At 34.5% G+C, this 12,868-nt stretch overlaps 1 protein-coding gene across 1 annotated transcript in view; it reads left to right on the top strand.

Annotated features, from left to right (window-relative positions):
* KLHL1 (kelch like family member 1) overlaps positions 1-12,868 on the top strand; it is a 166,824-nt gene that overhangs the window by 130,299 nt on the left and 23,657 nt on the right. Inside the window, exon 7 of the mRNA XM_056491802.1 lies at positions 11,217-11,441. Within this exon, the coding sequence (XP_056347777.1) occupies positions 11,217-11,441 (225 nt within the window). The remainder of the gene's footprint in view (positions 1-11,216; positions 11,442-12,868) is intronic.

Below are 12,868 nucleotides of genomic sequence, written 5' to 3'. Positions count from 1 at the left end.
GAATAGCCCTAGACTAGCTCCTCAAAGTGCTAGATTAGTTATTTGTTTACTGAATCTCAGTGTAAATAAATACAAGGGGAAAAGAAATGAAAAATTGCGTGAGCAAGAAGCTCTTCCCTAAAAATGTGGCAGGTCATTAAAAAAAGTGATGGGATAATCAACTTACTGAAGCACTGATACCAAATGTGTGTTTTTCATTAATCTTATGACTAGTTATAAAACCTGCTGCAAAAAGTGCCCTGGTGGTAAACAGGTAGGGTTTATCATTAACCTGTATCAAGCAATAATAAACATTCTTTTATTGTTGTATAGATACTTTCAGCAAGATCTTTGCTATTGCTCCAGTAATATTAAAAAATTAACCTTTTGAAATATAAAATTGAGGCCTCCAGTCATTCTTCCTTATGCAACCATGTTGCATATTTTTCCTTTTCTTTAATCTATTTTAAATCATTGCAGTAATTCTTTTTGCTTCACAAATACGGTTTATCAAGTGTGGTTTATTACATATATATAATTATTCCAAAGGAATGCCATCTGGCATAGCTACATTAAGTTACTCTTGTTCTGTTGAATTCTGGAGATGTCCTTTTTCCAGGCTTTTTTTAGTTTTTATTTTGTTTTTTGTTTTGTTTTATTTTGTTTCTAGCAAGACATTTCTTGGAGCAGATTTAAACTTTATTTATTTTAAATAAATATTTAAATATTTATTTTATTTATATTTTTCATTCTCATATAGGGATATTTTTTAAATGCTGAAAGAAATCTTCAAAAACCTGTTATAAATAGTGTAAAAAAAAGGCAAAAATAGGGAAAGATCATGTTTTTCCTCTTTGGTAACTCTTCTAGCTTCTCGAGATATATGTCTGAGTTGTCTGTGACTTGAATCTGCCTCCTTCCTCTTCAGTTTAGTGGGAATTTTTTAAAAAATGTAAAAAAAAAAAAAATTTAAAAAATAGCGAAATCTATAAAGATTTTTTATGGTATTTTACAAGTTGTAAAAATTGTTGTGGTTGTAAAAACCACTTTGTCTTCACATACATAAAACGTTTGACAGCATTCATTATCTATCCATTTGATGCACAAAACTATTGTGAGAAAACATCTTCATTTTACTTGCATTTTCATTTGAAATATACAATGTACAGTAACTGTGCTTAATTTTCAGAACATGGGTGCTGTATTTGTATACTACACAAACAGCAAAATCTACTTAAGAAGATAGAGGCTTTTGCTTTAAAAGAAAGAAAAGTCCAAAGTGATTATTACTGAATATTTCTCCCTGATGTGCTTTTTCAAAAGTTTTATATAAATAAGCATACTTTGTAAGTATGCTTGTGTATGTGTATCTATCAGCACTCCAGGAGCAGCCCTGTCAAGCAGGAAAAAATACAAACATGCTGTTGTTGCCCATTACATAAATAGATGTTCACAAAAGAGCTGAGAAGTGAGGACTTGATGATCCTATTTGCAATCCTACTCTTTCTATTGATAATATCACATATATGTCATTACTACTCCTCTGTGAGAGTTTCTTCTGCCTTTGGTGCTAATTTGTTTTCACCTGTGTTTTCCATGGAGACATTTGTTATCTTAAAGAATCATGCAGTCATAGCCTTAAAATACCTCAGGAGGACAATAAGCCAAAATAAATTGTGCCTCTGACATTCCAAGCAGCTATCTGTATACCACTTTTTATTTAGATACCTATAGTTTTTCTCTGAAATATCATCTGCTCTATTTAAGTAGCAGTTCTATCTCAGCCAAACACCTGCAGTGTTTTCAAGTATCAGAAGTGAGTAATTTTTGTGAGATAGATGTGAAGGAGCAGCAAAAGGTACTGGGGTTGTTTAGGATGCAGAAAAGGAGGCTCTGGAGAGGTGTTATCACTCTGTACCACAACCTGAAAGGAATTTGTAGCAAGGTTGGAGTCAGTGTCTTTTCCTAAGTAACAAGCAATACAATGAGGAAAAATGACACCAAATTTCACCAGGGGAGGCTTTGATTGGATATTAGGAAAAATTTTTCTGCTGAAAGAGTTGTCAAGAATTGGAGCAGGCTGCCCAGGGAAGTGATTGAGTCTCCATCCCTGGAGGTATTTGAAGAATATGTAGATGTGGCACAGAGGGACATGGTTGGCTCAGCAGTGCTGGGTTAAGGGTTGGCAATTTTTTCTAACCAAAATGAGTCTATGAGTTTGTGTTTTCTCAGTCCCATATAATATATTTTACTATTCTTTCTTATACTTTCTGGAATTTTTGCAAAAAAATGACCAAATTATTGTTTTTTTTTTTAAACGTGAAAACATGTATTGGCATAATCCAGTGTTTTCCCAGACATTCTCTAGCTAGCAATGGAAGACATTGGAAATGGAAAACAATTTACCTTAAATCTAAAATACACTAATGAATAACTAACATTTCATTAGCTTTAGGTCAATATTGGACCAATGACCAACTCTCTTTTTTGTTCTCATGCTTTCTGGAAAACTCAAAATTAAAATAATAATGGAATATATAAACAACAACACTGAGAAGTTTACTCTTGTACGTGTAATCAAGATAGCAGAGAAATATCATCATGCTGGTTTTTCATTACAAGTTTAAATACCAGAGTAAATGGCAGGCAGGCTATGCAGAATGAATAAATAAAATTTTATTTTATTTGATCTATTGCAAATATGCATTGAAACTTACTTTTCCTTATAGGTTCCTTAAACAAAAAAGATGTAATTTAGCAGTGAAAAAAAAAAAAAAAAAACAGAAAAAGAAAAAAAATAATCCACTTTTTAAAACAGAAAACCAGGCAATGGATTTTGAGAGAATTAGTTTATCTTTTGCATAAATTCATACTTTTAACTATTGCCCAAGATTTCATTATTGAATATATGTTTGATAAACTAAAAGAGAGTCTGATTTTTAGTTTGACTCAGCAATAATAAACAGAAAACAAAATGAACTGTTTCAAGAAATATATATATATCTTTATCTAGCAACAAAACATTCTGGAGAGAGAAACCATGATTAATGAAACAACACGAAGTAACCTCATGAAGTTCAACATGGGGAAACACAAAGTGCTGTGCCTGTGCCTGTTCCTGATAGGAGCAGCCCCTGGAACCAGTCTTAGCTGGACAGAAGCTTGGCAGAAAAGTGCCTAGGATCATTTTGCCCCAAACAACTGCCTAACAATTGTTCAGATATTTGGAAACAGCAAAATTTCAAATGCAGATTTGGTTCCTGGTAACAGATTGAGGGAGCAGAGGAGCTGTCTGCTCCCTGGCAGACATTGCATAGGAATTTTAAAGCATGTGCTGCTATTAAAGAAGAAGATATGAGGGGATTATTTTCCCTGTTTTCATTTGCTTTTGGTTTCTCTTGAAGGCACCGAGAAAGCTTTGCCTCAATACTTACTGCAGAGGTGAGAGATGTTCCCAGAGGATTTCTTTCCTGGCAGGTGGTACCATGAGAGATCACTTTACTTACCTTGCTGCTAACGCAGTGCATCTCTTTGAGAATTGGGGCTATGTCAAGAATAAGGAAACAGTCCTTTCCTGGATAATTATTGGAAAAAAAGATGGGCAAAATACCCCTATTTGAGGTTTAAATACCCCTCTATCCCTTCTCTTTTCAGTCATCAAATTGCTTCCATCTTCCTCACTCTGGTCAGATCTCACTGGAAACACTGGTCAGTCCTTTAACAGCATCTCAGACAGGTGATGAAAGGACTCTCTCCTGTGAAGAAAGGCTGAGAGGGTTGGGACTGCTCAGCCCAGAGAAGAGATGACCTCCAGAGATCCCTTCCAACCTCAACTGTTCTGTGATTCTGCAACATGTTAATGTAATTGTAGTAAAAGTAGAGCTTGGCTAATTGCTTCACCAGAGGAATATTAAATACACTGGCTAATCACTAATGAGATAATTAAATGTATAAATCACACTAAAATTCTCGTCCAGTTCTTATAAGTATTACCATGATTACTTCCTTCTTTTCACTCCTATGATTTTCAATATGTTCCAAAACATTCAGCCTCATAGGCAAATTAGCAGTTTAAGTACTTTGATTTTGCAGTCCGTTTCAGAATAGAAAAAAAAAAAAATCAACCCATATTCTAACACCATCTGGTACTTTTTCAGTACTTATTTTATATCACTATATTTCTGTCTTTTTTTTTCAGCGTATTTATCTCTGAAACTGCTGATTCAGTTATAGTTTTCAAAAAAAAAAAAAAGAAGATCCTGAAGTGAGCTATTCTGAAGCCTCCATGGCTTCAAATGTGAGAGAAGAGCCAAAGTTATCACACACGGGAAAAATTTTGTCATCCCACACACTTTCACCTTATCAATCTATTGCCCTGCAATTCACACCTGTTGGTACAAGCTATGGGATTATGCAGACAGCACAAGAGGGTTGTGCATCATGGGTGTGTTAGGGGGATTATTAACCTAAGAACAGCCCTCTGTTCCTCCTAATTACTTCCCTGCAACTTACTCTGTTGTTTGACATTTCCAGTGCAGATATCTTATAATTTATTAAAATACACAAAAAGACCATTAAAAAAAAAAAAAAAAAAAAAAAAAAAAAAAAAAAGAAAAGAAAACAGAAAAAAAACCACCAAAAAACTTTGTGTGTGAGCTAGACAAGACACATGCCTGGCAGATGGATAACTTGGAGAATTTCTATGCTATCAGAAACCTTATCTTTTTCTATTTTTTCTTGATCACCAAAGTTTCATTAATGACTGTCACTACAGATATTGGCATTAAACTACAACACATTCTGAATCTTGTTCTGTAAATAGTTCAGATATGGAACCACTCTCAACAGCTGGTGAGGATAAGGCTTGAAAAATGGTGGCATCTCCCAGTGTAGTCTTCCAGCTTTATCTGGCACCTTCAGCCACCTCCAGCCATCTCACAAATCGCCATGCCAAATTCTAGGAAATGCTCCAAAAGTCTCTATTGTTGAGCACAAGAACATCCAAGTAATCATCAGTAGAGCTTTCATCTTAATTTTAATACTCTGAACTGGAACACCAAATAAATACAATTACCTTTTTGAACTACAGATGGCACCATATAGAATCCAATCAGCATTATCTGCATCCTTCCCATAATGGTTAGGAATAGCACCCTGTGCAGCAGGTTTACCTTAGATGGAAGTAATTGCAACAAAACAGAGTCTCCCAGGAACTGAGTTAAGGGCTAAGCAGTGTGGATGAGCATCTCCACATCTAGAATGAAAAATAATGAAGGAAGGCTGGGGTTTATGGGAAACTGGTACTGTTGCAGCACCAGACTGCTCAGTTCAGATTATTTAACCAAATCATGATCAAAGAAGCTTTTTGATTTAGTTATGGTACATAACAAACTCCCAATCAGATGAACCATATGTTTAGAATCAATATCAATAATGCAGTATATAAACTGCAATACTAGACACTTGCAAAATATGAATTTATAACCTTTAAATTTCTTAACATTCTTCTTGACCAAATCCCTCTGTATTTTAGTCACAGACATACATGTACATAGACATACAAACACAGATTCACAGCTTGTGTAGGTCACCATCACCTGCTCCCCCCTGGTGAGAGCTCCGGTGGGTGCACACCCCTCCTGCAGAATATGTAGTTCCCCCAGAATTTGCATTTGTCCACATGCAGAATTTTTTTTTAATTGTTAACACATTATTTGCACAATTTTCAGTGGGAACAGAACTATTTTTAAAGCAGAGGTGTGAATGTGTTGCTGAGGAAAGGTAGACTATCATAATGAATGACATAAATCATTAATAAAAGGAACTTTTGTGAATTTTAGACTACATAAAATTACAAAATAAACCATGAATATTTTATGTAATAACGCATAACACTATACTATAAAACAAAGTGCATAACATCAAAGATATTGCCTAAAATCACTGTTGAAAAGCTGTCAGTTCTGATACGCACAAAAATATAAAGATTGTAGAAAAAACTTGTATTGGCTTTAGAGAATTCTGCTCATATAGAATGGCTAAACATTCCCAATGGTTCTCTTATTTTTATTTCATATCGGTATATGGAAAATCCTTCTGACATTTTAAAACATGTTTCCACAAAAAAAAACCTGTAAGATTCTTTTTGTGTATGTGTTACAGATTTTGGAGTGCTTAAAGGAATTTCCAGCAGTCTTATTATAGAGTAATGAACTGCTACCCTGTGCTCCCATTTTCTGTATAGCTGTTTCTTTACCAAAATAGTCTCCTTGGCATCTGCATCAGTAACCTCCTTAGGTCACATTCGTTCCACTTGAGTCACCATCTTTTCAGTTCAAAATGTAATGTTGCAGATCACTGGATCAAGGTCATCACTTTGCACCTACTCACAGCAGCATCTCTAAATCTTGAACAAAATTATCAGAGTACATGTCAGCAACAGCTTTAGTAATAGCAAAATCAGCAGAAAGTCTTACAGGGAAAAAAATAGAAATTTTCTGATGATAAATGTAGAACTCCTACCCTTCTTCATGGGTCTAAATGCAGAATCATTCTACCAATAAGGAAAAAAAAAAAGGTACTTTTATGTGGAATTGTTTACACTGAATACAAAGATAGTTTGGCAAGGGGGAGATTTTTATCTCCTTTTGAAGCAATTTTCACTTTATTTATATGAAAAGTCCTGCATTTATTCCTAGCTATAATAAGTACATTGCATTCATAGTCTCAGACAATCTTCATTACTTATTGTAGCCTATGTCAACTTGTTCAAAAATACTTTAAAATATCTTTGAAGGACAGTTTTCTAGGTATTTCTGCATTTGACTTAAAATACTGGGTTGCAAATAATATTGCTATCCAAATATTCATCTTCATTCAATGACCTTGCTATATTGTTAGTCTTCAGTCATCAATTATGCAAAAAATGTGAGAATGACAATAGGTTTCTACAAAAATCTTGATTTATAAGTCATTAGCAAGGAAGTGAAATATGCTTAATTTTAGAAAAAGACAAAGTTTAAGAGAAGATAATTAGAGGATCATTTGAAGGGTTTCACCAAAACAATTTCACAAATTCACATGCTTAAAAATGACAACTAAAACAAAGAAATGGAAATTTCTATTTACTGCAATGCTATATGCTTTGTAGCTAAAGGTGAAATTGTGAGAGCTATTTTGCTGTTTCATTAGAAACATGGGGTGGTGGGATCGTTTTCATCCCTGCTGCATACACAGAGGAATTGTCAGCAGCAGTTGGACATTAGTACAAAATTACCCTGATCATCTATGGCATTTAATTTCTGAAGTTTTCTTTCTCTGTAGGTCTCTCATTACTTCATAGACCTTGATTAATCAGGGTTTATAATGCCCATATGCACAATACACAGAACTAATTTCATCCAATGCCCAGCTGGATCCTAAGTAGAATTTAAGTTAGAGGGAAAATAGAAAAAGATAGAAATGTACCCAGAACATCAAAAAACATCCTTATGATCTTACCAGAAATTATTTGTGCAGCTACATTCATGGAATATTTTTTTTTAATTTGCTACACACTTTTCTTTATTATGCAACTAGGTATTAAATGAATTCTGTTTTACCTCACTATGTCTTTTTCATATACTCTCTCTTCAGTGCTACATCATGAACTTAGTCAGTTCTAGAGCTCTGTCCATCTGAAAATAAGAGTTTGTGCATTTGTGTGTGTGTATAGAGGAATTGTCTGGGTGTGTAGTACTTTTATTGTAAAATCTTCGATATTCTGTGTATTTGTTTTTTTCTTTCCTCTTTACAGTTTCATGCCCACTGTCTTAAATACAGTCTACTGAGTAATTTATTTCCTCTTTACCATTAGACCACTCAAAAAGCACTAGTGATATGCAAATGAAGGAAACAATAATAGAATACATTTTAAAATATAATTCATATATATTTTTATATACTTTTTAATATAGTTAGTATTTTTTGGGGGGGATCTATGTGTGTGTTATTTATTCTGTGGTATTCCATCTGTTTTGTTTTGTAGAAAAATATGTCTATCTCTTTTAGATAGATATGCTTCAGCTCAAAAATGAGTAATGAATTTTTCCTTTTTTTATTTTATTTATGTCTTCACATTAAGCCTGCATTTCCAATTTCCATACAAATATATGCCAGTCACTTCCCGATTGCTTCCTTCCATCCTCATATTCTTGGGAAATTGAATTTTCTGGTTTTCTGAAACATATAATCAGAATTACTTTGGTTTGTTCATGGGGATTAGAAAACCTCCTTGTCTACAGATTTCTGACATTGCTAAGACATCCTTTCCCAGCCTGCACAGGCTGGAGTAGACAGTATTGACCAACACTGCTCATTTCTTTGTTTGCACAGTTTGGAAGTCGCTTCAGTTAGGAGCTGGCTCTGCTGACTGCCATCCACTGGTTATGGCAGAGAGCAGAGGACTGTCTGGTATGTGGTGTACCAAATTTTGCTTGTTGCTGGGACCAGCATCTGTGTGTGACTGTTCCTCCACTGCACCACAGTGTGGTGGTTTAAAAACCTAAATACAGCTCTCACCTTAGGAGTGATGAGAGTGGGTAAGGTTCTGTCCCTCTCTCTGATAGTTCCCTGTGGGGTACTCCATATTCCTCCAGATCTGGCAGCAAAGAGTGACTCATCATCCTGCAGTGTAGCTGCTGATTTTATGTGCACTGTGCTCAGCACTGGGGAGGCCACACCTCAAATCCTACATCCAGTTCTGGGGCCCCTCACTGCTAGAAGGACATTGGACTCCTGGAGTGTGTCCAGAGAAGGGCAATGGAGCTGGTGAAGGGTATGGACTATAAATCTTGTGAGGAGCGGCTGAGGGAGCTGAGGTTCTTTATCCTGGAAAAAAAGAAGGCTCAGGGAAGAGCTTACCACTCTCTACAACTTCTGAAAAGGAGGTTGTAGCAAGGTGGGTGTCAGTCTCTTATCCCAAGTAACAAGTGATAGGACAGCATGAAATAGCCTCAAATTGCACCAGAGGTTTAGATTGGCTGTGAAGAAAAATTGTTTCACTGAAAATGTTAACAGGCATTGGAAATGCCCAGAGAAGTGATGGAGTCCCCATCCTTGGAGCTATTTAAAGGATATGTAGATGTGACACTTGGGGTTTAGTGGAGGGTTTGGCAATGCTGGTTTTAAAGGTCTTTTCCAACCTAAATGATTCTGCAATTCTATTGTTCTGTGATTCATTTAGACTTCTGGCAAAGACAGGCCTACTATCCAAAGGCACAAAATATAATCAGTTGCTTAAATTCTAAAACAGATTTCCAAGAAATTTCCCAAAACCTTAATGTTTATGAATTTCTTAGCTCCAGTAGCCTTACCATAAGTCAAGTCTTTAAGGTCAGTATAGAATTAGCAGAAAAGGCTGTGAGAGAATCTAAGAATAATATTACTCTTTGAATTAAGATTCCAAAAAAATGGGTAAACAGATGTTTTGTTCACTTCACAGCAGGAGATTTTAGCAAAAGTAGCTCAAAGGTGTTATCATCAAGATAAAGCAATGGCCTTGTTGTTTGTGCTGTGTTTGATGCACCCCTGGACTTTATAGATCTTCTGCATTTATTCTGTTTCAGAGCAAATTTGTGATGTCAACAGTTGGCAGTGTAATAGTTATTTCATTTGGAGCATTATATGCAAATATATTCAAGCCATAAAATATATGACAGATGAAAAATCAATATTCCAATATGGTACTAACTTTATATACCCAGAGGGCCTGACTCTTAAATAGCTATACTAATTTGTCTAATAAAATCCTATTGGTGTCAAGATATTGCTTCCTCTCCTAGGTGCAGAAAATCCTTTTGCTTTCAAGATCAAAATAGTTGAGGTAAAGAAAAGAACCTATTATTTTGTCAGAAGTGCCCAGTTTTCTTCCTAGGAAAGGTAGAAGTTTATTCTCTTTTAAAGTCAAAGCTGTGTGAATATTTTACCATATGTATGGGAATGATGAACAGTCTAAATATTACAAAAATAAATTCCTAAAGTCTCTGCTGGTGATACCTTTCAGTTGTTCCACCACCTTTTTGTTTAAAGATGTTTTGAATATTACTATTGCAGAGTCATTGCAATCAAAATAATTACTGTTTTTTAAGAGATCTTCTTTTCTTGTCTGAATTGCACACTAGAATGCATTACATTAGTATTCCTGATTATAATGATTTTATAGGACTGACGCCTGTTTCTCTTGGTGCTGGTGATTTTTGTCATTATTCTCATGGCCATTTTTATTGTTAGCATTATATCATCCTATCATCCTCCTCATCATCATCATCATTAAAAATTTTCAAGGTACCTTATTGGATAAACAGATTAAGCAGTCCAGGAACTCCTGAGTTAGGTTCTCAGTATGTAATAATAAAATGTTATAGTAAAATATTTGGCAACTCAGACTTAGCCAAAATTAGAAAATATGTTGCTGAGCATGATTCAAAGACTCTATTATGGAAGTTCAATTTTTTGAAATTAGAATGACAACAACTTTAAGCTGTAGTTTTTACCATTGAAGTAAAGAGTTTTACAGAACTCATGTGCTACAATTCTAGCTTTTAACATAAATAGATTCAACATATAAAGCATTACAACTTTATGGATATGCATCATTACAATATGCCCTGCAGTACCTCTAAGAAACTGTATCAAATAAACTGTATATTTTAGGTTCTATCAAACCTAATTATTAATGAATTTACAGATGTCTGTTTTAAACTAAGGTCAAAAAGATAAGTATATCTCTCTAAACTGAATGCAAGATTATCTTCACATATCTTGTGGCTTAATAAAACTGGGAGGGAGTTTAATACATCCAGTTGTAGTGTACATTATTGCTCCTCTGCTATACTTGCATACAAATTGAATTTAAATTATGTTTTTTTTAGACCAGTTAACAAAACTACTGCTTTCATGATGTTTGTTTGAACTTGGTTCATTGCTTGCTAATTCCACAGAATGAAGGAATGAATCCTAAAAGAATTATTTCCCATGGAATTATAACATTTTACTATGTTAGTTCCAAAGAGTAAAGCTTCATAATTATGTTTTTTTTCTGTATAATACTTAATCGTTGGAAGCAAAGCACTAATATGTATATGTTAAAATAAAGCACTGGTTACATTTCAGATGAATTATTAAGCTATTCTCTTAAGCATCAATTTAAATGCATCTATAATTTTGATATTTGTAGTTCTGTTTTTCTGTCTCATCAGGAGCTACAACTATTGAAAAATATGATCTCAGAACAAACATATGGATTCAGGCTGGAGTAATGAATGGCAGGAGGCTTCAGTTTGGTGTTGCTGTCATCGATGACAAGCTGTTTGTCATTGGAGGCCGGGATGGTTTAAAGACATTAAACACTGTTGAGTGTTACAATCCAAAGACCAAGGCCTGGACTGTGTTACCACCTATGTCAACACATAGACATGGCTTAGGTAAGAAAAAAATATTTTTAAAACTTGCCACACTTTTAACTTAATGTAACTTTTAATGGAAAACTCACTACTTTTAAGCCATGGTAGCATTCTGACCAGTAACAATAACTGGGCTTTACAATATTGTTGTTACAAGATATAGAAAACTGAATGTGCATTTTCTGTTCTGCTAAAACCCCATGGTGTGATAGAATTATTGAAGAGTCACCAACAATAGGAATGGAAGACACTGTTATGACCAGCTCCAGAAGCCAAGGATAACCCAGGATCTTGTTAATAGATCCCTTGGGCAGTTAGACCACACTGAACAATCAGTGTTTGTAAACACACACATGTAGGGTTTATTTTAGAACTGTTTGGTTGCAATGGGAAGCAGGTATGTAGCCATTTCGGTTATTATTATCTGCGGCAATATAACAATATAAAAGCATAAAAATAACATTTAATAAAATGTATATGGAAAAGAAAGAAAAAGAAAGAATAGTAGAAAGATATTGCCATCTGTGGATCAATGATTAAACTTGATTGTTGCAGCTTCAGTGTCTCTTGTTTGAAGTGATCACGGTCATGATCCATTGGGAGTAGGGGAAGCCCAAGAAACACAGAATTCAATGGAGGGGAGTTTTGTACTGTCTCTTGCAGCACTGTGCATTGTGTTGATCCACACTGAAATGAGACTGGGGTGCTCAATGGTTTATGACATGACAGCTGAGCAGAAGAGTTCTGCAACAGACTGGCTTACCACAGCACAGCAGTGTTGTGGTATAGATGTATGTTTTACCCCAGAAGCAGCTGTTAAGAGATTAGTTTGAGATTCTTTCTTTTAGAAAACATTGACTCGTGCCATGTTCTTCTGTGTAGTTATTTTTAATCCCATTGCTCTACCTTGATGAAGTAAATAAAGTAATTTCTAATAGTAAATTTGTAAAATTTACATAGCTTTTTTAAATAAGCCTGAAGTGCAATATCAGAAAAATTATCAGATACTAGAAAATTTAATAGATTCATAATAGCAAAACCAGTATAGATTACACTAAAACAAGTGAAGGAGACATGGTAACATGGGTAACACATATTTGATACAACAAATATATAATGAACATTGCAATCAAATCATGTGTATTAAAGACGCATTTTATGAAATGGATGTGGAAAGCAATCACCTCTACTTTATTTTATGCCAAATAAATTTTGTTAGGAAACAAAGCCTTTGAAGGATGACTGCTACAACAGATTTTTAAAACTTCCACCAGAAAAACATAGGCTGTAGTATTCATGAGCAGAGTAGATTGGATACACAGCAAAGAACCAAAACTAATAACTGTACAGGTTGTCTGAATTTTACCTCTTTCATGAAACATAATATATAAACAATAATAAACATTGATTATTGCTTACTCACAACCAAAATTTTAATTATGAATGAT

The sequence above is a fragment of the Oenanthe melanoleuca genome, chromosome 1 (assembly GCF_029582105.1).
Source record: "Oenanthe melanoleuca isolate GR-GAL-2019-014 chromosome 1, OMel1.0, whole genome shotgun sequence".
Taxonomy (NCBI): Eukaryota; Metazoa; Chordata; class Aves; order Passeriformes; family Muscicapidae; genus Oenanthe; species Oenanthe melanoleuca.
The sequence above is the reverse complement of the archived record's forward strand: the minus strand, read 5'-3'. Positions and strand labels throughout refer to the sequence as shown.